General features: G+C 39.8%; 1 protein-coding gene across 1 annotated transcript; it reads right to left on the bottom strand.

The window, feature by feature from the left end:
* Window positions 1-1542: 1542 nt before the first annotated feature.
* On the bottom strand, window positions 1543-27486 carry SQSTM1 (sequestosome 1). The gene is made up of 8 exons (XM_044069463.1): window positions 27047-27486; window positions 22343-22438; window positions 16785-17041; window positions 16082-16235; window positions 6177-6266; window positions 3814-4046; window positions 2695-2905; window positions 1543-1870 (listed from the first exon to the last, which is right to left on the bottom strand). The coding sequence occupies exons 1-8, from the start codon at window positions 27222-27224 to the stop codon at window positions 1710-1712; spliced, it is 1380 nt and encodes a 459-aa protein (XP_043925398.1). The 5' UTR covers window positions 27225-27486; the 3' UTR covers window positions 1543-1709.

The raw sequence follows: 27486 nt of genomic DNA, 5'->3' as shown, positions 1-27486 counted from the left end.
CATGGATAGCGTGGGCAGAGGCAGGCCTCATCTGTGGTATTGGCAGTCTTGGTTTTTAACTGGCCAACTATGAGAAGGCTGGCCTTCAACAGAGTTAAGTGTTGCTGCCAGCACTCTCAAGATGGAAGAAAATTTTCCTTTCCAATACAGACCCTCACTAGTAACAGTTTGAGCAGGTAGGTCCTGTGCACCCTGCTACTGGTGGGCCCATCTGTCTATTGGGCCCAGGAGGCCGACACTCCCGACAACACATTTCTGAAGAGAGAAAGGGAAAGAACAGTGTACAAGAGAAAGGAGCCACGTGGTGGGGAGAAAAAGTGACAGGCTAATATTTTATTTTATGAAGTACCAAATCATGAGAATGGTACATGAAATTAGATACCGTTTGGCCACAGGGCATGGCTTGCCTAATTCTGTACCTTTCAACTAAAGTTTCTAATATGGGTAAATATGGATAACTTCTGCAGTCAAGGATCAAGAATACAACAGACAGACATACTCTGAAGAAATAAAAATGCTTCATATACTTGATTAGAACATTTCAAATCAGCTGTGTTTAAATACATTTCATTCCAGTCTAGCTTTACTTTGCGCACTGTGTATCAAAGTGATGCTGAGTACAAACTGGGTCACAAGGTTTACTGATACTACACCAGGGATGACAGAGTGAGCATCTCAAAGTTGTTAGCAACATGTATGTGGGAGGAAATTGTACAAGTGTCAAGGAAGGGAGCTGTACAAATGGAAAATTGGGAAAATGGAGATACAGTGGGAACATATTGGGTGGCTTATCTATATCATATGTTGGCAGCATCAGTTCTGCATGTACATTTAGAGGATTACATGCATAACAAGTTGTTTCAGTGGCAGTTCAGATCTCTTTCAAACTTCGTATTGTGGGTGCGCGCATCTCTGACTTTGGTGCAGGACATACACATTCCCCACATTTTTCAAAAAAGAATTCTAGGCTATGGTAATGTATCACAGCAGCACAAACTTGCCAAACAGTTAACTTCAAAGTGAAGCACAAGCCATACGATCCAGTGGTCTAGTTCTATTCTAAAAAAAGGGGGGGGGGAGATAAACAAGAATATGGAATACTATGCACCAGCAAACAATGCAAGTACTAACTCTCCGGAAGAAACCAATACTCCAGAAGTGCCATAGGTTCCCTACAGACTGCAGTTTAATGGTGTGATTTTCCTGCTAAATTATGACAGTCATTAGGTTAAGCACACATTAAAAAATGTAGTCTAAGGGGGTGGGTGGAAATACCCAAATTTCTTAAAAATGCAAGTAGAAAAGCATAAACTTTGCCAACTCTCCAGACTTGCATGGCCTGCAAAAAAGTTTGTGCTGGTTAGTCACAAGGGACAAATGAGGCAGTTGGCAATCACAATTAGCGACTTACACCCAACTATACAACATGGACCAAAATCATTTATAAAATTCATAAACAAGTGAGCTTATACACTTGAGCTGTTGAGGTTCCACAACAAAAGCAGACAAATTGGAATGGACAAAATAGCATCTACCACTTCAGACATTAAAGGGGAATATCCCTGCAGAAATGTTTATTGTAAAAGTTTGTACATATGATTCACAGCAGTAGGTGCAATACAAAGCTATTTTTTTAAATAAGAGTTCAAGCTACAGAAGGAAAAAAAATAAAAAAAAAAAAAAAATAAAAAAAGAATCAGGCCGATTTATTATTTTCGAGCTGCATTTTTCCTGGAGAACTGAATAGTATCCAGGGCCTGTCCGATATCACAGTTCTTGGTTTGCAGAAGGTGGGTTAGCCATCCTCCATCATCCGAGAACCCCATGGAAAGCATCTGTGCTAGGGATTCCACTAAACGGGGGTCTGCATCTACAAAATGAATAAACACAAACATCTGTTAGTGTTTTTGCACCAAGCACAAATGACGTTAGATTCTTCCAAAACTCAAGAGACACTTCTATACCTTTCAGGATATGCTAGACTGTGGTGAGCTAGGGCTGTTTTACATTCAATATCATGATGGCTATGCTCAAAGAAAAAAAGCAGCCAATTTTAAACCATTAAAACATGCAATTATTTTCACTCTTAAAATGTCTACATAATCCAACTATTTTCAAGATCTAAAATAAACCAGACAAGGACAGAAAGTTACCAACTGTACCAGGCACACTGTCTAGATACCAATAACCACAAAATGGTTTAACTTGTCAGACACGTTTAGTGTAAACAAAAAGGGGAAAGTAAAAAACAAACAATCTGGATAAAAGGGGTAAAGTGGAACAATCTGGATAAAAGAAAGAGTGACCCCAAAATGAGAACATTTAAAATCAACCCTTTTATGTGGAATCAATTTTAGTCTGTTAAGCAATTAAGCCCACCACTGGGCTGTGTCCCTTTTCAGGGGAAACTCAGAAGCACTTTCTGGTTACATAACTTGCTTAGAGTCGCACAATAGGCAAACTGAGGCAGAAAAAACAAAACTAAGGCTACAGAAGAAATTCGTTACAATTCAGAGACAATCCTCTTGTGCCAACTTCCAGACAATTCACTTCCATCTGCATCATAACCTTTAAAAGCTTGCATTCCAAAACACTTGTCTAAATAGTCTACAGGCAGTCACATCAGCACAAGCCAATCCTCTCCCCCACCAAATCAGAGAAACTTCCACGAAACCTAACACTCAGATTTCATACCTTGTGGAAGATGTGGATAAGCCGCTGCTTCTCTTAGCCCTGTTGGCCCATCCAGGGATGTGTCAGGATTGGACAGCCGGAGAGACCGCAGAGCTTCTTCTGCTTGCATCTGCAATGACAGCAATTCCCCTGTAGATGGGTCCACCTCCTTTGAACTGATACAAGTCCACTCTTCTTCACCCCCGGAGGCTGCACCTGCATCAGTTTTTGCCTGTTTGACAGAACACGGCAGGTTAAAAACCAAGTACTAAAGACTAAGGTTCACAAACAAAAATGCAATATTTATTCTGCAAAATCTCAGTGAATGAAGTTAGTTTCTGGCTTGAACAAAAGAAATATGGAGGTAGCCAAAACTGACCTAATTAAGTTTGTGCAGATAAGCAAGAAAGAAATCAGAGAAACAACTTTTAGGACCAAGACAGAGTGTACTAGACAGTGGAAGGCTTTTAATGTTATGAAGCACATGCAAAAATAACTGTGGCAGAAAAGGATTATGCTCAACAATTTAAAAAATTCTGGAAATTCAGGTGAAAAAAAGTGCCACACAAATTTGTTTGCCAAACTGTCAACGGTCTGGTAATTGCACAACTTAAAGATCATTTAAAGGTTTGAAACGTTTTCATATGAAGGGTTTGCAAGCAAAGGTGCATACAAACACTGAAAAGTATTTTAACTACTGCTTCCAACCTTGCAAGACTAAATGCAGTAAACCCATGTTTGTGGCACTAATATTCATGGGAGGGAAGGGGGCGGTTATGCTACTCTGGGTTCTAGCTCCAACAATGCTGGATTTGTATGGATAAGCAATTGTAAATTACTGATGTACTTGCCAAGCTGTTAAATTTAACAGTTTGGCAACATGGCAAATGCATAGTAATGCTAACCTCTCCAAATTCTCATACCAGCTGCCCTTGTACCAGGAAGTGGCACTGTTAATCCTCAAAAGGTGAGGAAACTTAAGGAAGCAGACTTTGAAGAAAAAGGACTAAGATTATGAAAGAAATGGTACAATGAAAAACAATTGGCTTTATGCAGAAGCTCCTTTGCCAGAAAGGAGTGCTGTGGTTTTCTACAGTACAAGACAGTATTTTAGGCATACACCCTTTTTTCACAGCTTACCTTAAAAACTTCTCTCTCCTCCATCTGCATAGGCTGTTCAGCTGTGAAGTTTTTGCTCCCTGGCACATTTTCCTTTTCCACAGAATTTGGATTTCCAGCCTCCATTTCTATGGCATCCTCTGAATTTGCAGTTGACATACTTTTGCTAGCACATCCATCCATGGAGGAGGGCTGTGATGGGTTTACTTTGATCCTCTTTCCACCATGTTCCACATCGATGTCTACATCAATACCTAGGAAGAGAAAGTAAAAAAAAATGAGATCCTGCAATAAGCGTGGCAACACTAAAGCCCTCAGTATTTGCAAGAAGCTCTGCCAGCATAAATGAATTATCCTAATCACACTATTTAAATCCCAAACACAATGAAAACATGCCCAAGAGAAAAGGCCAAGAATTGCAACTATATATGAACCAACTGTCTCAGCAAGTGAGACAGACTTATGGAATACAACACTGTGCAACTGCCATGTCTGAAGTGCAACTCAACTACATTAGCTTCAACCATAAAAGTATTCACTGTGGGACACATGAAAGCTTCTAGCCAACAGAAAACTTGGATGCTGCACAAAACATTCCCACATGAGCTGGAAAAGCAAAACCAAGGGAAAACAAGTTTAATGGAGCTAACTTGGAAATCAAACCTGGCCAGTCCAGACAACTTGTATTTTCCTCAACACAAACACAGAAAACAATGGAAAGCTTAACAGAGGTGGAACAATGTTTAATGAGACAAGAAAGAATAACTTGCATGATTAGACTGCCAAAACTACAAAGCAGAGGGGTACACCAAGATAATCCATGCATAGCATGTGCCCTGCTATTTATTAATTGGGCAGCTCATACTCTTACAAAAAAGCCATCTGCCTCTCTAAATACGACGGAAATCATTAACAAAGTTTGAACAATGGACTGTTGAAAGCTTCTACCACTTGACAAGTAGAAACTGCCTGGGTGCCATGCCAAATTTTTTTCTGCAAAAAAAGAAACTGTGCATTTTTCCGACACGCATCATAATTCCTCACACTTCAGTGATCATACCATTTAATGGTGAGTAAAGGAGGTGCCAGAATCTCTGGTCATTCAGTGGGAATATGGCAGAGGAAATTAACCTTGAAAGGAACAACGCATCACAGAAACAGGCTTACTCCAGGCTATCTGCAGGGTCAATAAATCACCTATGTCATGATTTTTGGATGTGGGATGAAGCAGATCACCCACAGACACACACACACACACACACTAAAGGATTTAGATTCTACACAGAAGGTTCCATAGCTGAAAACTGGACTACCAAGCATTAAAGTGCTGTGTTTCAACAATTCCCACTATCCCACGGTGCCTTCCACACAGTTCTAGCAGCACTGTTAAAGCCACAGGCCAGGGGCAAGTATCTTAATGTAAAAATATTCTGATCTCAAAGCAGCACAATGCTACATATGCCCCATGATCATAGCAGACTTGGGCATAGGCCAACTAGGCAGCCGCCAATCTAGCAGGGGCATTTTTCCAGTATTTATTTGGCGTAGATAGACCAGGATGGCGGCAGCTTTAAATACTGACAGGGATTCAAATATGATTAGAAAGCACAAAGTGTGGTAGGGATGTTCTTGAATACATAGGTAGGAGTCATTGAATCTGGTGGTTTCCTACACAAGAAAACAAGTACCAATTCCAGTAACTAGTACTAAAGTATCCCATATAGCTATAGTAAATGATTAACAATTACAAGCACATTACTTCAGTAATTATTTTATTCAGGTTACGAATGGCACATCCAACAAGCAAGGCCATTTTTATTTTATTTACCCAATGTTGACCAAGTCAATCCCATTAGGCTAATGGCTTCTTTTCACAGGAGAAGCAATTGCACTAAAGGAAGTAGGGTGCCATGGGATCTTTTACATCCACCTGAGCTACCACCAACTCTGGAATGTTTCATCAAGCTTATGTCACATGACAAGTTTTAACAGCTTATTACGACTTTTTTGTAAAATTGTTCACCTTTGCGATCCATACATCTGTGCAGCTGTTCCCCATCAAGCAACAACCCGTATGGACAACCAAATTATAAAAACAAAAATTACTAGCTTTTTCTGAAATTATGTAAAGCAACTTTGCCACAAATATTTTGCACAGTAGATAGATTATGTCATCATGGCTGATGAAGCACATACTAGGACTTGGCCAGTTCTTTCATATCACTACTTACTACAGAATGTGTCACAATTTTAAGTTCTACTTAAACAGTTCAAAAAGTAAGCTATAAAATACAGGTTTTAAATCCATTTGCACAGTGCAGTTCAGTAGACCTTCAAGCTTTCTCACAAATGGTGAGATGGACAGAATTACAAACCATACTTACCTAGAGGGTTCAGCATAGCTGCAACATTTTCGCCTACTTCCTTCAGTAAGGTCACCCCAGGGTCTTGCTCCTGATTTGTAGAAGGGCCAGCTTCAAAGTAAGCAAGAAAAATGTTACTGCTTATCATTCTGTTTTGAAAGTGTCAGAAAATATTGAAGACATTAGAAGCACGACTTTAAGTAAACAGTTCAGAAATACAGAGATAATGAAAAGAACACAATTATGAAAATGGGTAGCACGATACACAGATCGGAGCTTTGCCTGCAAATACAAACGGTTCTGAAGGGCCTTAAAATGCTCCATCACCTGTCCGATGAAAGCACTAACTCAGCACAACACAAGAGACTTCGGAACCAAAGTAACTAAACGGGCAATACTCAAGAGCCATTATGTACACATACACAAGCTCTATCAATATAAATAATCACCAAAATAAAGCAAAAAAGGGGAGAGACACTTAAGGTCACATCTTTATTAGTACGACTTGCTGCTTATACAAGCACCCATTTTATCTACTAGCCACTTACTTTTCCAAAGCAGACTACAACCTTCTGAGAGGTAGGTATAAACCAACTTCACAGCCACCATGCCTTAATTTGAATCAAGTATTAATGTCCAAGCTTACAAAGAAAAACTATGAGCACATACATAGCCGCATGGACTCGACAGGACCAAATCACCCTCCTCAAGGAAGAGTAAACCTGTCTGGTGGACTGCAGCAACAAACACTCTATAATAAAAGGAAAAAATTGCTGTCCAGGACCAAGAATGAGCAGGTGGCAAGCTGGAAGTAATCTCTTCTTTGAGCAAGCATACAAGGTCACTAGTGAAATCCTCCAAGGCTAACTGAGTCCAAGGCCTTCGCATAAATCTGCAATCTCAAAGGCAACTCAAATCTGCTCCGAATTGGTTGTCAAGAATACCACATACACAAATGCCATAGATACAGTCAACCTACTGGCAGACTATTTCAGTGAAAACCTTCACCCAGTCTCCCCAGCACCTGCCCCCCACTCCCCAGGGAGCAAGTTACTAATGCCCTCTCAAAGGCAAAAAAATACAGCCTCCATGGGACCAGACAAAATCCCTGGCTGTGTCCTACATGAACTCAGGCAAGAGCTCTCAGCATCACAAGACACCCTATTCAAACAAAAACTGTGCACTGGTGGCATCCAACAGAATGGTGAACAGCCACTGTCATTCTCTCCACAAAGGTGGAGCATCCACCGACCTATGCAATTATAGGCCAATCAGCTTATCTGCAAGGCCATGGAATGCATTATCATGGACCTTATAAACAAGGATATTGGCAACCACCAAACACTTGATCCCACACAGTTTGGCTTTGTCAAATTTCTTTGAAACAGAAAAGCCATGGATGAGGGCAAGACAGTGCACAGAGTCTACCTTGGCCTAGCCAAAGCCTTCAACACTACTCCAATTCAGACATAATACTCTCCCAGCTAGGCTAGGCATCAACCCATATCTTACCAGATGGGTAGTTAGGCTCACTAATAGAACCCAGTCAAAATAGGGGAAGCCACCTATAGTAGACCCGTAACAAGCAGCATACCCAAAGGATCGGTCTTGGGGCCTCTGTTTGGAATACACTTTTGAGGTGAAAGCCAAAACCAGTGGTCTGTGGCTGACCAAGTTTGCAGAGGACTGCAAGCTGGGCACTATCAAATTACCCTAGTGATGGGAACATCCTCCAAGAAGGCCTTAACCAAACTAATGACTGGTGCCGAAAGCATGGTCTCAAACTGAATGCCAAGAAATGCATCATTATCCTATTTGGGGAAAACTGTGCCCCCCACTAAATTACCAAATAATGTGCCAAGCACGCAGTAAGTCGTGACAGACTTGGGCACCCAGGTTAATAGCAACTTTACTTCAGACCATCATGTTGCTTCCTTTGTACAGAAGGCTTTCTACATGGCCCACCTCATAAGGTTACTTCATACAGGAACAAGGTCATAACATCCCTGTACTCCTCCCTTAAGACCCATTAGTGTGTAAAATGCCCCCTTCGGCATATACCTTGCCAAGCGCATGCAGCAGTTTTAGAAATAAGAAAGGTTCCGGACCAGGAAAATCCGGTCTCTCAAACGCCTATCCTATACAGACAGGCTAAAAGCCCTGACCCTGTCCCTCTACTCAAGTCTCATACAGACTGCTCAGAGGTGACCTGTGTAGCATACAAGGCTGTTTCAGTCTCTGCCTTGATGGAGTTGTACATCTGGAAGTCAAACTCCACTCGCACAACCCACATGCAAGGTCTCAACCTGGTCTTGACATCAATAGAACTTGACAGGATTTGATTTGTCCCAACAACCCCCCCCCCCCCAATCTGTGGAACAGACTTCCTCTCCATGTCAAGTAGAGTACCTCACTAGCCCTCTAAGAGGAACCTGGACAACTGGATGGGAAACAGAAAATATACCCCTTGGATCCCACCTGTGTCCCTGCTGGACAGGGAAGAGAGGTGCTGACTTTGTGGGAACACTGGTCAAATTCTTGGCTAGGCTTATAAGGGCCTCTGTGCCAATACCTTAGTATCGTCCTATGAGCCATGTATGCGGTCACTGGGGGCTTCAGTAAATTCAGGCAAACAAAGCCTTCCTGCCCCATATGACTTTTCAAAGGATTAGCTGTCAAATACATTTGACAGGAAGGCTGAAAGATAAAAAACAGCGCATTAAGACAAGGACAATATTTGCACTCTTTCCCTGATGACCATTTAAAACCCTCTAATGGTGGGCCTCTGCTTAGCGCCACAGGGATGTCACACAGCATCTCCTAGTGAAGGACACATTTTCTACAGGAAAATATCAATTCTGTTGCAGTCAGTAAAACCTTCATAATGCCAACTATAATCCAGTGTGCACAAACTGGAAAATTAATGCTTTGCAGATAGGCATACTTGTATGGAGAAGCAAATGCAACAATCCTTGCACTTTTCAAAATGAAGCAACCAAGGTCTTTTACGGCTAACCAAGATAAGCCACATGACTTGTCCCATCCACTGAAAGTAGCTACAACAGATTTTCCACTTCTACCAAAATGTTAAATTGTGTTTTGAAGGTATTGCAAGGTGCTGGGGGTGGAGGAAAATATTACTTGGACAAGTGACTGATCTACAGATCCGAGATGCCAGTTCAGTTTATACAGAGTTATTAGGGAGGGGAGGGCTGAGCAGTCAAGAGGTCTGTATACAACCGTGCGCTGTAGATAAAACTATGTGAGGTGTTGTGGGAGTTCAAGCCAGTTCAGGGAATGTGAAGAATGGCAGTGATGGGAAGAATATTTTGCACAGGTCACAAGGTTAGCAGTTATAACAGGTGTCCATCTTGGTCTACAGTAACAGAGTAACTTGGTATGGGGGACTACCTGTATGGCAGTTTTGTTAAGAGTGGTGTGGTTTTGTTGGAAAGCTGTTACAAGACTAATACATGCACGGCTTAAGTAGCACCCTGGAAACTACAATGCAAACTAACCAATGGCTCAATATGGGACAGATTTATCACATTAGGTAACCCAGACCAAAAGCCTTGCCGGTTACATTTACAGGACAATGACAAGCTCAGATACCACACCAACAGAGCAACTCTTACCATTTGGGTTTAAATATTTATTAATAAGACAAGTGACATGGTTAGAAAGGAATGAGGTACAAATACCTTGTTCATGTGAATGAATGACTACAATGAGGCAGAGAGACAGTTAAAGATATACAGTAGTTAGGAACTAGTGTATAGTGTAGGGAGGATGTTGTAGGGTTAATACCACCTAGTGGCTACAGCTGGTATTGGGCATAATGTGAATCTGGGAGAAAAAAAAAAAAAAAAAGGGTTATGGGAAGCGGACTAGAATTATAAGAACAGTCCAAATTATGTTATGCAAACTATATCTACAGTGGAGACTGCATATAAGTATAACAAAGGAGCATATGGGAATGACAAGTATACTATAACTGGCCAGGATGCAGGCAGTGCAGGTAAAAAGAAAGTGCCTTGGGTCCAAAGCGGAATGTGTGACTGAAGATCTAATGCAGCGACTACACAGGCTAGAGAACAGTGAGCCGCTTGGTATAAATGAATTGCTCCATGAGTACTACCACCATAAAAAAGCAACTGTTTGTATTTTAATGTATTCACACTTTTGTAAAACGCAATAAGACATGGTACAACTACGTCACAATTAAGCAGAGGCAGTGAAATGCATGACCAAAATTCAATCTCATTTAAGTGGAGACAATTTTAAATTAAAAGCACTAAAGTGAGCAACAAGTGGTATGAGCACACAATAACTAATCGATGTACAGTTACAGATGTATAGTTGTAGAGCTTTTTGACATTCCGATCTTCAGCCCATACAGAGTACACTGGCCAAAGTCTTCAACAAATGCAAGTATCCTCAATTTCATGAAACCTGCCCAAGCTAACCATACAACTCTTTAAAGGCTATGCACGACAAGAAAAAAAAATCCAAAACGAGTTAGCACTTTCCCCAGATGAGTCACTTAGACCCTCTTGAAGTTGGCCAAACTATCCCCAGAAACAAGGTAAGGCAGGGTAAGCAAAAGTCAATGGAGTTATGGAAGCAAAGCAAAAAAAAAATAGGAAAGCATAAATTAAAAATAACCACTCATTCTGTTAACCAAGCAAGTGAAAAGGTCAGTAAGCAATTTTGTATGAAGAGAGAGAAATAGACTACTGGGGGGGACGACACACACTTGAAATTGCAAACGCTACATAAATAGACCCAAACACTACGAAGATGCAAAATGTCGAACACTCTGATCAGCGATTTTCCCAGGGGGGGGGGGGGGGAGAACACGCCCCCCACTTAAATATACCAACTACCAGATCGCACCACAGTGGAGGAAATGGCAGAGTCCCAAAAACAGCCCAGTGATTTTTCCCCTAGGGAACAAACTGCCGTTCCATGCTTTCAGCACTTTGCCATTTCTCGTAATTATGTTAGACGAAACAGCGTTTGCAAATTTAAGCGTTCACTTAAACAGGAACCCCACAGCAAATACTGATGATTTACTTCCTGGACAGGCTCTGCCTCAATTTACAACCTCCTCTTCAAGCCTGTTACTTTTCAGAGTCCCTTTTTTTGTCTAAATTGATGGAGCGTGATTGTGAGGATTTTCATCTCGGCCGAATCTTCGTTTGGCCGAGAACACATCCTAACTTCACCTATTCACCCAATAACCAAGGAGATGTTGCATCTGGTTTGAATAATGATGTTTCTGTAAGTGCACATAATAGTACGATCAACGCAGAACTGCATGCAGAGACTGTGCTAAATGAAGCGTCCGTATTATCAGATACTCCAGTTTTGTCACTACCTTGCAACCAGCAAGGTTTGGTTCAGTTGACTAATATAGGTACGAAACCTAAAGTTACAGCCTCTACCATTAAATCGACAGCACCTTTGCCTTTGATTTTTCCCCTCCCTTACAAAGAGGCAGTGCGAGCCCGATCCAACAGTCGGGGGAGGGGGAAAAGGAAACTGTCAGGGGACATGAAGGAGCAGAGAAGAAGAGCGAAGATCTGAGCTTTCCACTAAATGACAGGAGACGCGTCGTAGAAGAACTGGAGAATGCTGACTTAAATTGCTTATTTTTTAATTTATCATCTAGGACATTTTCAAACAATGCCATGAATGTTTTAAATAAGGGTTTATCTTTTATACCCTCCCAGCACAGTAATATTACTGACACTCTCATAGGCCTACGCAAATTTTGCAGGAAATTATCTTTGAGGTTAATGTTTAAAAACAATGTATCTGATTCTGTTAATATTTTTGACAATAACTCTAAATTTGTTTGTAGAAAGAAAAGTACTTTTACACCACCCATGATACCAACAGTGGATTGTTTCCTGAAAACATGTGAGCGTGATTTATATGCATATTATGAGAGTCAACTGAAAAAGAATATCTTTGTTAATCTTAATATGGAGGAAATGTCTGAGTTGAAAATGATGTGTAACGATCCCCGCATAATATTTAAGCCAGCAGATAAAGGAGGGGGGATAGTGGCTATGGATGCGACTTTCTATAATGACCAAATGCTCCGTATGCTAGATAGTGACACTGCATATAAAAGGATTGAGAAATCACATATAGTTTCATTAACGCGATATGTTCATGATACCCTCTACGATATGCTTATGACCAGGTCTATTGAAAAATCTCTCTATGACTTTTTATTAGTAGAGCTTCCTCTCATCCCTATTATCAAGGGCCTCCCGAAACTACATAAAAAGGTATATCCACCACCATTGAGACCTATAGTGTCTGGTGACCATTGGGTCACATATAATGCATCACTTTATATACAGGATAAGTTAGGAGCCTTTGTAAAGCAGGTCCCTACAATTCTTTTGGACTCATATAAACTTCTGGATGACTTGAAGTCAGATACTATAACTAAGGAAATAATGAATAGTACCATATTGGTGACCTTAGATATTGAAAGTTTATTTACAAAGATTCCTCATGAATATGGCTTAGACTCAATAAGAAGCCACTTGACACAACTTAAGGTTCCCAATGTTGATATTATGAATTTATGTTGCCTTTTGGATTTAGTCCTGAATAATAATGTCTTCCTCTACGACAATGTGGCATATGCACAAACATGGGGGGTTGCTATGGGGACCCCCTGTGCTAATGCATATGCCAACCTTGTCGTATTGGAATGGGAAAAGGAGTTTATATTTAGTGATTTAAGGTTTGCGAACGTCGTATTATACAGACGTTTTGTAGACGATATACTAATTATATGGAATGGTGATGTAGATGGCCTTATTTCGTTCATTGATTATATGAATAGTATTACTCCGTTTTTTAAGTTTAGTTATGATTTTTCTTATCACTATGTAAATTTCTTAGATATTACTATCAAAAAGGACAATGTATGTGGACTATCCACAACACTCTATAGGAAAACTTATTGGAGGAATGGGATCCTCCACTATGATAGCCTACATCCACGACACATCTTCCCAAACATTGTAAGAAATCAAATGGGGAGGATTGATAGAATTTGTAGTGATAGACTTGATTCTTTAAGCCTAATGGACACCCAAAGTAAACTCTTTGTGGAAAGGGGTTATCCCATTAAATTGATTAATGAAATAAAAGAGCCACTATTTAATGATACTAGGTTCTATATTAAAAAGTCTAATTTTTATTACAATTCCAGTAGGAAGTTATCTAATACCATGTCCTATGATATCAAATACACCAATGATATACAGCATTTGACCAATATAATAAAGGGCAATTGGAAAATTTTACTGTCAGATACATCCATTTCAGAAGTCGTAAATAATAAACCAACTTTTAGATACATGAATTGTATGAACATTAAGAGACTGTTATGTAAGGAGAAATTAACTAATACATCTACTGATATCAGATCCTTGATAAAAACAGGCACCTTCCCATGCACTAAATGTTCTTATTGCAATTATATTTGTAGAGATAGTGGCTTTACACCCCCAGATATGATAAGGAATGTACTACCAATGCATTATGCAAATTGCAATACTAGAAATATAATATATCTTGCCACCTGTACCCTTTGTGATGCCTACTATGTGGGTTTAACCTCACGGAGGCTAAGAGATCGAATTTATGAACATGTCTATAACATCAGAAAGAGGAATCTTAATAATGCCCTAGCTCTACATTGTAGCATCCACCCTCAACACAGCTTTGTGTTTCAGGTTCTACAGGTGGTGGATTTTAACAGAAGGGAAGGTGATAACCTAAATACTCTGGAGGGTTTTGAGCTGAGATGGATATTGAGACTTAGAGCTCACCTATCGCCAGGTCTTAACTCTGTAGTTAACCTTCGACCAGCCCTGATAGGTCCGAGCTAATAAGCTATTGGTGAGTTTTTGATGTACTCTGCCATTCTTATCGAAATATATAAGATATAAATTTTTCCTTTATCCTTTATATAATTATTGATCGATAATTCTATTTTGATACTGTAATTAAAAACATATTCTGTTAGTAATTTTTACTCATATGTATTAATTTTGACTAATATGATCAAATATTCCCATTGGACTCTACGGAGTTCATGAACATCTTGCTATGAGGTTTGAGTCCGTAGTACCGATCTACGTTAAATTTAAAAATACAAATAATGATATTGTATAGCTCAGTCTTTAGTACTTGTTTTTGAGATTATACCATAGCTGAGTGCCAATTCTAACGTCATGTTTATTTTTAGAGTGGCGCTTTATATTGCGCACCTCATTTCTTTGTCTGTAGTATTTATTTTAATTTATGACTTTAGTTTTTGATTGAATGGGATTATCTATAAGTTCCATGTGTGTTTTATAGGATACATACGTATTTTGGACACTGGTTGTGTCTTGACTTTTTAATGTTAGAACCTAATTATAGTCATAGATTCTGTGACTATACAAACTTTCGCCATGGTTAGTATGGCAGCGTTTCTGCTGTGCTAAGCACATTGCTTGGCTAACTGCCACAACATGATGGTTCTTTCTCCTGGATGTGCAATTCCATTATGGCACAAGTACAAATACAAATATACTTGACTGTAGGTTTGTTTTAACAACGAATGTTGTTTACAAAAGGCCCTTGGCTAATACGTTGAGACGATGTAGCCCTTATTGCAATTCTTATGACTATATAAATGTCAATGTTTTAATTGTCCTGAAATAAGCATCTATATTAGATGTAATAATATATAATGGGAACATGCTTTTAGAAACGAGCTAGGATTATTAAATAGAATTTTAGTGGAAGCTATACTATAGATTGCTTCCTTTCCTAAATATGGGCATGGCTTCCTGATTTGATTTACGGAGGCGTAATGCCGATGTTTGAACAGTTTTATGTATTTCATTAATTAATGTGATATACTATAGATTGCTTCTTTTTCTAAATATGGGCATGGCTTCCTGGTTTGATTTACGGAGGCGTAATGCCGATGTTTGAACAACTTTATGTATTCCATCAATCAATGTAGTATTTATTTAAATGAGAGATTTAATGATGTGTTTTAAACGAAATATTTAATAGATTTTTCATGTTGGTTTTAAATATAATATTAGATAGTTAAAAACAGTATTATTATTTTATTTATTCAAGTTTTATCACTGTAAACGAGCTTATAGTTTGTTAATTGATCATAATTAATGGGATTAATTGATTAACTATGACAAGGGGTTTCTATAAAAGAAAATGGAATTTTTTGAATGATTGTAACCTGATGAAGCACAACTTGTTTGTGTGAAAGCGCTCGTTCCTGTTCTACTTCTACATTAAATGTTATTTGGATTATATCGTGGTGGTTTCAAGCAGTTTTTTTTCATCATGATTTACTTCCTGGACAGGCTCTGCCTCAATTTACAACCTCCTCTTCAAGCCTGTTACTTTTCAGAGTCCCTTTTTTTGTCTAAATTGATGGAGTGTCTTACATAAGTCTCCAAAACTGCACATTACTCAAAACCTCTGGTGGCTTTACTGCAAACATTAGAAACACTGCACTCCGTAGTTTTCAGGCGACTACCTTGTAAATGACTTTTCAGTAGTTGTAGATTTGGTGTGGGGGTACACTGCTTTAACTTGTAAAAGAATATAATGAAAAACTGTCCCCCTCAGATTACCATCATGCCAATATCAAAGTCACAAGTTATTCCTCTCCATGCTGGAGATGGCCAGCAACTCTACAAGACAGGCCAGAAGGACAGATATCCACCTGCAGATAATCCCACAGTAAAGAATTTTAGAAGCTTTTATTAACATCAGAGTTGCACAAAACTCAAACTTGCTTTTCCAGTGGTGTTCTAAACTGTAAGCCATGTTGAAAGTCCCAAAGAAATGCACTTTGCTTGCCTTACCTTGCTGTGGTTGGGCATTAGGCGTAGCATTATGCCCAAAATTAGGACAGAAAGGACCACCGGGGTGTCGCCCAGCTGCAGCAATCCACGCAGGGTGTGGGAATCCATGCTTCCAATGTTTCATTTTATGATGCCATGGACCTCGAGGAAACCACTGGGGGGGGGGGGATTAAAAAAAAAAAAAAACACCAATGAGAAAGATTGGACAGCTCCGTCACTAACTCTTGACTCAGCTGCTACACTTTTTTTCAAAGATGCAAATGCAACAAAAACCAATTGCATCATAACACTACTTGGGAACATACAATTACATACCAAAAATATTACAAGAAAGCAGATGGGAAGCAAGACTTCCTGGAAGTTAAATTTTTATGTTCTCAGCAACAAGAACAGCAGGAAGATATAAAGGGGGGGGGATAGGAATAACTAGCGTTTCCTCAAAAAGTGAGCCCCCCCACTCAATTTTCAGTACTTAAAGTACATCTAAGCATTTTTTTTACAATACTGAAAAATCACTGCAGCTCAAACCAGTAAGTTTACAATTTTAAATACAATTGCTACCACTGCTTAAAAAGGGAACCCCTTTTTAAATCAATTTTGTCCCCCACAACCAAAATAAAACCAAAGTTTTTTTTTTTTTGTGCAACCAGAGTGAAACAAATAAGGATTAGAAGAGAAAAGGGCACTGCATTTGGTAACTCACCCCAAAAGGATGGTTCAGTGGAGTTCTGAACATAATCATATCGTGTTCCGTGTGCAAGCCCTTCCCCTCACAACTGCTGCACAGATCATAATCAGGGCAAACAGCACACTTGTATCGGGTTCCTGCCACAGGGCCATCACAGCCATCACATGTCACACCAGCATGTACAGTACCAGCATGTACAGCACCAGCACTGGCTGCTGCCGCAGCTTGTTCCAGAGCTTGCCTGCGATGCTCACGCTTGCATTCTTTCTTTTCTGAAAGAAAACAGAACAGATAATAACCCGCAAAACCCAAAGAATTCAAAAGCAGTATGCATCTGAAAGGCTTTAATTTTACCACTTGTTATCCTTTTTATAGCCACTTTACACACTTTCAAAATCAAGTCAATGTTCTAGGCAAATATTTTCCAAAATGTAAACATCTGAGATGCACGATGAACACTCATCCCTTTCCTGTTCACCCCCCAGCACTTATCTGCCTCAATCTTCTGTTCCTTTCATTTTTTGGCTAAGTATTGAGTAAAGCGTGTCTGATGGAGTTACTTAACCAGATACAATGAGGGGGGCTAAAGGTAATGGAACTGGAAGGGGAATGATCACAGAAAGGAAGAGAGAAATGGGGAGGGAGAAAGGGGTCAGAACCAGTGTGAGGAAAGTAGTTTTGATAACTGGAGACAAAACGATTAAGAGCCAACCATACACTGGAACTGGTCACAGGCCACATACTGAATACTACAGTGCATACTTACATTAAAAAGCCAGCGGATATATTAACAAGCAGAAACATACAGGTACCAATAGGCAGGAAATAGAACCAAAGGCAGCACAATTTTTTTGTTAAAACTTCACCAGAAAATGGGAGAGGTCATGATGTTATCATATTAACAGATTTGGTAGCAGTAAGATGTTCACAGACATGACAGAGATAAGACAATGGTGCATCTCAAGTCTACTTTTTAAAGCTAAAATGGAAGGAGTGCAGGAAGGAGTGCAGGTGGGTGTGAAAGTTGCAGGAAATGGAATAGCCAAGCAGTAAAAAAGTTAGAGAAACAGGTAAACACGTAGCTACACAGGAGAATAAAGCTAGATATTAGGCCACAAGACTGGAATGGCAAGAGAGCAGGAAAGGTAGCAGGAGAGGAAGTGGAGGTAAAGGAGACAAAGTACACGCAGTCAAGAAGCAGGCAAGGGCAACAAATCTCAAGCTAAAAAGGGAGACTGCAGATGGCAGCGACTAGGAGAAACAGACTTCATGTATACAACAGACCTGGTAAGGCTACAATAAGATGAGATTGAGAGATATTCTGCTTGAGTCTATAAAAATGAGGGGGGGGGGGGGCAAGAGTGGGCAAGCCAGGTTGCAGCAAGCATTATTTGTCCAAAGCAGGTCACTGCCAGCCTCCAATAAAAAAAATTTGGTTGGTTTGATGGTGCAAGAGATAAAATTATATGCATGACTGCTGACAGCCTATCAGTTGGTCAGAAATGGTACAGAGAAGGTGGACAGAGGCTCTCTCTTGAAGCAGTGGAGAGGGTGAGGCAGAGAATATGGACAAGTTAGGGAACATTAGTGGGCTGTACATTTCTCACCATGCTATTCAGGTCAGGTGGCCGAACAGGTACGATGGGGATGGGGTTCAATTATCAAAGGATTTAGGCCTTCTATGCAGAATTAGAAGCAGGTTTAGCATGAAGGGCTTACACTTGGTACAAGATGTGCTTGGCAGGAAGGGAGAATAGACCCCCCCCTTCTGTGGCGGAAGGCATGAAAGGCAAGAGAGGCCAAGGTAAGTGGGGGGGGGGGGTCTCAGGACTAACTGGATCTTCCACAGGCCAGCCAGCTCCAAGGGACTGTTGCCAGGGGATTTATCAGCCTGACAATGACTCCTTGGCAGATTGTAAGGCAGTCCATAGAAACTGAGAAGTTATGCTGTGGGCAGGATTAATTGGAGAGATACCGGCAGTGCTGTGTTGCTCTGTAGTGTTTTGAAGTACAGAAATGGCCTCCCTGAAAGTCCTGCTTTGCGCACATCTCAAAATAACTGGCTTCAAATCAGTAAGAGTCATTAGCAGTAATTGGCAATAAACACATAACTGGAGCTAGTTAATCCACATGATGCCTTTTGACTGGATGCAAAAATGACAGCGATGCAAAGTGGATTTACAAATGTGCTAAACTGATTCTTTAAGCGAGGCACACGAGTTAACATCCTGCAGTGAATCAATGGTCATGGGTAAGGTGCCTTGACAAATTATGAATTAATTTGCTATTTTTAGCAAGAGTCTGGTACAGCTGTACCAATCTTGGACAAAGAACGGTAAAAGGATTCCTTAAGCGCAGATAAATCACTGGAATCAGACAACCTGTCTCTTGGGTTACACATTAAGCCAGCCAATATTCTCAGAATCCCAGAGGTTTCCATAAATTCTGGGAGCTGCAGAACCACTGGCATAAAAGCACTACAAGAAAAAAATAAAGAAAATTCAAGGGAAAAGCTGACCACTTTCTAACTTACCTCCAGGATAAGTTACAAACACATTTAGAAGACATTAAACCCGATTCAGACGTGACTGGGTTACTCCAGCATGAGGAATTTACCAGTATTTATGGTCTGTATGAATTTCCCCAAGACCACTGACTCAGTCTCATGCAGGTGGCTAGGATGACAGAAGGGGTGGGGACAAGGTAAAGACTGAGGCACTGATTGCTAGATTACTGAAAATCTAAACAAAGGGAGTTATGGCAAGAGCTAGTGTCAGAAACACAAATGACCAACGACAGCAGGGGGTCATTGACCCAATTCTCTTTAGCTTAAGACATCTTCTGGCTTTTTCCCCAGTTAGGGTGTGCCACAGCAGATCACCTGTCCGCTCATGATTGGCAGTGGAGTTTGTCGAGTTACCAGCCTGGTGCCTAACCTTCCACGGAAGGCACACATACACACGGCCAATTTAGAGTGCCCAATCCACCTACAGCATGTCTTTGGGATCTGGGAGGAAACCCACGCAACCACAGGGAGGACATGCAGACTCCACACAGAAGGCACCCCAGCAGAGGATCGAACCAGAGAACCTATTGCTGGGAGGCAACAATGCTAACCGCTGCACCACTGTGGCCACCCTCTTTTCTGCAGATGTCTTAAGCTAAAGCGAAAGTACAACATCTGCAGTGGAAGACATGAGAGAAGAGGAAGGAATCTAAACAATGAACTAGAAAAGGCTGTCAGATTAAGCAGAATGGTCAAAACAGTGGTTCAGTGAAGATGAATGCAAATAGTGCACTTAAGCTGCAGTAGTCCTTGCCAATATATGTCTTTCTTAGATCCAAAATTTAATTTTGTTTGTGGCATAGTGGCTCTGATACTGTCATTCTGTGGATATGACAACTGTCAATGCCTTAAATGCCAGGCATAGATTGTCCTTTATGGATCACAGTAAAGCTCTCCACACTTTGCCTCCTACAGGTTACTGAAAGAATGTGCTTTTACCTTTGATTCTCCTGGTAAGGAACCTTTGTTGGTGTTCCAAATGTTGAACATGTCTGGTCAGGTACTATACTCCAGGATGGGAAGGATAAGGGCCAAATAAAGCAGCACTAGAACATCCTTGGACCCGGATGCAATGCCTTTACAGTAGTCTATTATCTGAACTAATTGGGACCTAGGGTAGTTTGGATAACCTCCAAACACATACTGAAATCAGACATTAAAAAGCATGCAAAAATTGAATACATACAATTTTACATATTCAGATTTTATGACTTATCCTACACCAAAAAACTTTGGAAGTCTGCGTTCGGATAACAGATGTTTTGGATAAATCTCTACTGTACTTAGAAAACTGGGAGGCATGGAATGTTTTTAATACCTTGGTCACAGGCCAGTGATCGCTCCCATTTTGCAGTCATCTGCAAATCTGAGGAGGAGTCCAGAACATTCACCAAATAACATGCAAGAATAAAGAATAAAAAAAATGTAACTGAAGAAAGAAAAAGCTTTCCTTAACAGCGAGGAGAAAGAATGGCAAGGGGGGTTATGACACTGCAACAAAAGCTCATACCAGAAAAGAGGGGAAGTGATATTCAGCACTGTCAGAGGGAAAAAAATTGAGTAGAAGTGACAGGGAAGCAAGACAAATCAGAGATTAAAGAGCATCCACTCCACAGGGAACTATGTATTTGCAGTTTTCCTAATCTTAGACTGTTCATTTCTGCTTAAATGCCAAGCAAATGTGCTTTTAGAATACAGCAATGCACTGACATGCCACAAGCCAGCCAAGGGTTACCTTCCAGCCAAAGGACAATTTCCATGTTTTACCACAGCTATGCTTCCAGAACAAATCAGTGTAACTTGGGTTCACCAACCATGTTAGTACTTTCAAATTAGTCATGCCTATCTTAATTACATTTTGCCCACCAATAACTACAGCACAGGAGACATGGCACAGGAGACATGGCTTTCCAAAACAAACCTGTTCTTCATATCACAATTATAACCAAACTGCATTTTCTGTGAACTTCATTTGTTATAAAATCTAGTACCCCCACTTTTCAGAACTAGCTTGGAGGTTGGGGTATTGCCCCTCCTTAAAGTAAAGTAAATTGTTTAAAAGTGTAAAACAAAGCATAGCAAGGAAAATGTACATTATAACTCAGGAATCAAGAAAAAACAAGACCAGATATGGCCTGTCTGGTATACACTCACATGATCAACAATCCTAAAATTCAGACTAAAACAACTTCCACTACCCTAGGTCCCTTATACATGCAATGGTGCAAGAGTTGAACCAGACTAAAAAAATGTATGTCATCTTTCTTACAGTGTATAGACGGCTTAAAATCCTAACATTTATTTAATTCACGTTTACCGGGAAGTTCCAACAGGACACAGGTCCATTTACAGCGGAGGCCCAGGGAGAAAAGCTCCCCATCAAATCAAACACAATGATAGACATTTTTACACTAAAAATACAGAAAACAATTAACAAAATAGGCATAGAAGCAATACAGACATTTAAGTTTGTACACAATTAGGATTCATAAAAATATTAAATGATACTTCAGTAATAACATTGGATGGAGATAACATAGGTAGCATGGCTAGTCAGATTAAATCATACCACCTAGGTTAGGTGCCATTTGTCAATCTAGCTAGGCAGGTGAAATGTAGGAATCAGTCATGTGATTTTTGAGTGAGTAAGACTTAAGACAGCAAAACACTTGCTTACATGCAACTTAGACCTCATGTACAAAAAGGGATGGGGGCTAAATAGAGGGGTGTGAACATATTCCAAGTCTTGTATTAACCTATTTAAAAAGTATGAAGGGCCATTAAAGGGAGTGGCAGTCTGACATTTTCCAGTTACTGAAAGAAATATACAACCACTTAAACCTATCAAATGTACTTGTTACACAGGTGCAAAAGCAGGCACAAAGAATAAAAGTAGAATGGCCGTTACCAAGGAGGTCTCAGAATACCAATGCAAGCTGAAAATGCACACACATTTACAGTAAAGGACATATTACAGAGCAATACAAAACAAGTCTGGAAAACCTACCTTTCACATACAAACGGAAGATATTGTCTTTTACACAAGACAGTGCCAAAGTCAATTCTTCTTCACTTGAAAATGCTATCATGTCACCCTCCTCATCTGTGGATGAAAAGAAAAAGGTGAATTTCATTTCAGTACAATTGCAAAACATTTTACCTTATAAATGCACACCACTACCTCCTAATGTATACATTAAGGGGAATACAACCAGTCTGAACGCTCATGTAACTGAACAGAAGCCATTACTAAAAATCACCAGATTATACAGGTACCGTATTAGCATTTGGGAAGCAGAAAAACTGGCACAGCCTACAGAGGAAAGGCATAAGCTTCAACAGCTGAGGTGCAAAATTGGGGATGCCTCAAGTAGTAACCAGACAATAGGTCTGAAGCTCAATTTTATAACTAGCAGTCAATGTTGAAAAATGCAAACTGGCAGCTCTCCAATAAGCAATGTTCCCATTCATTCCTCATCAAAATGTACATGGATGCTGGTGGTTAAAGGAGAAACAGCAGCCCACAATTTTAATTTTTTGGTAACTTGGTAGGTGAACTAGAAATCCTTTTTTAAAGGATGACCTAGACTTCAGGCACTAACAGTAGAAACAAGAAACTATACAGAGATGCACAGGGAAGAATCAAATGACCTAATGCAATTTAAAAATCAGTGATCTAGTACACAATAAGTTAAAAGAATCAACTAAAAAAATTTTGACATACCAAAACACAGTATGGCTGAAATAACCCAAGGCACATCTTCAAGTCCAGTATTTCATTGCAACTGTCCATGCATTAGAACCACCATTATACTAACTACTGCCAAACAAAAAATACAAGTTACTACAGTTATAAACTAAACTAGTGTGTATTTTTATTGTTTGCTTGTTGACAGTAAGTGGTCTGGTCCATAGCCCCTTTTCAGTCATAAACCTGGCCAGTGGGGCAACGACAGCTAAAAGGTTCCACCAAAGCAGCAGAGTTGTAAGCATTCTTATGACATTATACACATTCAAACAAAAGAAACAGTAAGTGAAAGATAAAACTACTGTACACAACCATTAAAAGCAGTTTAGGGGCCAGCCATCTACTTTCCCTTACTATACTAGATTCTCAAAGGAGTTTTATACCCACATAAGTGTATAGAACTATCAGCTCTATCTAATGGGAAAAATATAAACAAGCCACCTTGGCAACCCTTCGACAAAATCTAGAATAAAAGGAAAAAAAAGATTTGAAGACCTAAAGGTCCATTAGAGTTCGGAATTTGACCAAGAGTATGAAAAAACTTAATGAAGGTTAACAACTTGGGTTAGCATTTGAAGCACAGAACAATAAATACTTTATATTGGAAAACCAAGAAACACTCAACATACAAAGCTCATACTAAGTGTGCAAAGCTACCCAGGCCTAGTGGACATAATCAATACACTAAAATAAATTGTAAAAATTTCACGCATGACTATTTAAAGCACTACAATCCCTTCATTTCAACCCCCCCAAATCACTAAAGAATATGTACTTAAAGCACTGTCCATGATTAAGAACACCTTATCCAAGGGACCAGATAACACACCAGGCTGTAGTGCTAACATGCCCTGGTGAAATATCATGCGTTATTTAACCTGAGCCTGGCAACAGGCTCAGTTCAGGTAGTATGGCTTGCAGCACTGGTGATGCCACTCCATAGAGGTGGCCCTACTGCAGATCCACCAACTTGGCTAGTTATAAAAACGATTAAAGTGTAATGGATTAAAAAAAATAAATAAAAAAAAAAACAACGATTAGGTACCATAATCACTTTTTATTATGTTTCAGATTTGTAAGACGTCCTGTTAGATTCTCAGCTAGAGCGTCTTCTGTGTGGAGACATGCGGGAATGAGCGTACCTTCGTTGAAGGTTGTGCGCCAGAGCCAGCAACTCGGCACGTAAAAATCTACTGCCAATCATTAGCGGACCGGAGTTCCGCTGTGGCGACCCCTAACCAGGAAAAGCCAAAAGACACAACAACGATACTAGGCTATTGGCCCAGATTTTAACCCATGCTCCCAAAAAGTCAGCACCCATTTCCCCTGTGCAGCAGGGACAAAGGTGGGATCCCAGGGATTTATTTTGTGTTTCTCATCCAGTTGTCCAGGTTTCTCTGAGGGCTAGTGAGGCACTCTGCATGACATGGAGAGGGAGTCTATTCCACAGATGGGGGAATCTTTGGGACACAATCTATCCTGCCAAGTCCTATTAATGTCACAGACCATACTGAGGCCTTGCATACAGGTTGCGCGAGTGGAGTTGGACTAGCAGCAGCTCCAAGGTTGGGTACGAGACAGCCTTGTATTCATAGCCAAGTACAGGCAGTGAGCATGTCAAAGCAAAAAAATGCCAAGAACTGCATTTCAAATTAAGTAAAACGAACAGAGGAGTATTTGCATTCAGTGTCACACAAGCCAAAAACAGGCCTATTACTCCATAAAACTGTACCTAGGTCACCTGACACGTAACTAATCTGCTTTCATATCTTTCAGCCTCTAAGCATTAAAAGTAAACTGGCCTTTAAAAAGAGCACACAGATAGTCTGAGTGCTTTATTATTTTTAACAGAAGGCCTTTATGCTACACCCTATAGTAGCAGTCAATCTTTGTATAGTATTAACTGAAGTATGTATATGTTACTAAATATAACTTTAGGAAGAACATGGCTAAACCAAAGGTCCAAAGTCATACTTCTATGCTTAAATCATAGTAGTTGAGTGTTACAGGTGCTTTAAGTTCGCTATGCATCAACTTTTGAAGCTTTATTCATTAAACTCACGTAAAGAATAATACCCATGGGGGCACAGGAACAAGTTAAATCAGATAATTAACTCTGTGATGGATTCACCACATCACAAGTTAAAGCAAGACCAAGGAAGTTGGAATATCAAGTGCAACTTTATCACGAATTAAAGCAAGACCAAGAAGTTTATTCAAGTGCTAACAGTAATGTCATTACTTGAGTTTTTTTTTTTTTTTTTTATAAACACTTTTTTTAACACTGTTGAGAGACACCTTATACCAGAGCAATATCTAGAACTACTTGTTATTGGTTGACTTTTTTTTTTTATTTTTAAACACTTATAATGGCACCACACCCAACACACATTTTACTTTTAGACCACACTCCACACCCGGGGCAGTGACAACCCAAACTACTCTGGGTAGCCAGAAGTCTACATCCAACTACTAACAGTTCTTCCCTCAATGTCATTTTATGTACATGAAGTTTTACAGATCACAAACGTCCAATACAGAATTAACCGATTATGATTAAATATCTGGTTGGTGCAATTAACCATGAATACGATTCAAAAAAACTTTTCTGGTAAAGGTCTCAGTACTACTCAAATGCAGTACAGCTTTGAATGACAGCAACCCATACTTTTCAATTGTCCCTGATTTTGACTCCGGTTTTAGCTCATCCCCATAAGTCAGACATTTACATAACACGAATTATTTAGAAGTATAGGCTTCTTTTACTTCAGAATACGTACATTAATTTTACATTCTTGCATCCCATCCAGATCATAAATCAATACGTGCCCCCCGATCATCTCTGAATTTGTTCCTGATTTAGTGGGCAGCCACATTAACAGAACACTCAAGAAAAAAAGGCTACCAAAATGACAGCTTACAAATTAAGAGAGCAGGCATGACTAATAACCACTTCCAGGAGTGTATGGATAGATGCCGATGAATACAAAATGTGTGTGACGCAAAGCCTAACTCTTGGGTATAAACAGCACTGCTTAATTTATGTTAAAACTGCTCATTTCAAAACATGAGCAGGTTGGAATACAAAGTCCAGAAATGTATTAGTCACCCATTAATACAAACAACCCATAGCTCCCAACCAGAGACAAATTTCAAACAGAATCCGGGACAAAGCCAGAAAAAAAATGAGGGACAATCTGGGACAGTTAAATATTTGCGCTGTTAACTAGAGACATTCACAGAATCACAACATATGAACGGATACACATTTTTTGGAAAAAAGCATTGCCATTATTCATCAAGTGAAATTAAACAATCCACCAAAAGTTACAATTTGTAGGAGGAATTAAGAGGGACCGAGTTAATATTTGAATCAAAATCAGGACAGTTAAGAGGTAAATGGACTGTACAATTCCCAGTAGTGTTGCCTTTACAAATACCGAAAGGGACATTTTTTGTAGAAACGTCAGATTTTGCAAGACGAAACATACCCAAGACCAGTGCAAAGGACAGAGCTTACCATTTTGCTAAAATAAAACCTTATTCTTGGTAGTATTTAGCCGTTTCACGTACAAAGCTATTTCTTCTAAAATCTTGGGACATTTGTCATTTCCCCCAACAGACCACAACTGACCAAAGAGGAACTGGTAAACTCGCAATAGCTTTCCAAAATACCAATCATCGGCCGGGAACCATCGGTGGTAGCCGTGGAATTTGCTTACAGTGGAACTTCAACATAATCAGCAGGTTCTGCTGCACAGCTATCCTTCCTATACAACGCAAATATTCACCACAACAAATTCCAACTGCGCACTCAAGACCCCCGTGAGCGTCAATATGCAACACTAACACATCATTTACAAAATAATTACTGTACTTATAAGCTATCATATACACGTTAATATTGTAACAAGACAAATACTACATACCATATCTGAAAAAATACACTAATAAACGTCATACCTTTGTAACACATTTGGAAGGATTCGCTCTTTAGACCCTGAAAGACTTCAAGGACCTTAGCGTTGAGCCTCTCCAAGCGGCCGGGAATTGGACGCAGTTCTAAAGTAAAGCGGCGGATCTCTCGTGGTGCTTCATCACGACCTAAAAGGTAAGCTTTCGCAGTGACTGTGGCAGACATGATCGCTACACAAGACAGAAATGCCCGGAATTTAGAGTCTAGCAATCGTTCTTCCCTCAAACAGCTTTCAGCAGATAAATATGTGACGCACTTAAATACTGTACTGCTCACTTGCTTTTATACTGTACTGAGCTAGAGTTCTTCCGGTATTATTCAGCAAAAATGAACTATCTTTTTAATTACACCGCCCCATTGTATCTTAAACATATCTATTTATTTACTGCCTGTGCACGAGATGGTTAGGTACGTGTGACGTAGCGAG

This window comes from Protopterus annectens, chromosome 4.part0 (genome assembly GCF_019279795.1).
Source record: "Protopterus annectens isolate FY-2018-M chromosome 4.part0, PAN1.0, whole genome shotgun sequence".
Classification (NCBI taxonomy): domain Eukaryota; kingdom Metazoa; phylum Chordata; order Ceratodontiformes; family Protopteridae; genus Protopterus; species Protopterus annectens.
Note: the sequence above shows the minus strand (reverse complement) of the source record. Positions and strands in the feature narration are given on the sequence as shown.

Bases quoted from the DNA above. Each gene is read 5' to 3' on its own strand.
- SQSTM1 (XM_044069463.1), bottom strand. From the start codon at position 27,224: ATGTCTGCCACAGTCACTGCGAAAGCTTACCTTTTAGGTCGTGATGAA. The intron at 16,236-16,784 runs GTGAGTTACCAA...CCCCCCCCCCAG, and splicing joins CACTGAACCATCCTTTTGGG to TGGTTTCCTCGAGGTCCATG. The intron at 4,047-6,176 runs GTAAGTATGGTT...TTCTCTTCCTAG, and splicing joins AGCTATGCTGAACCCTCTAG to GTATTGATGTAGACATCGAT.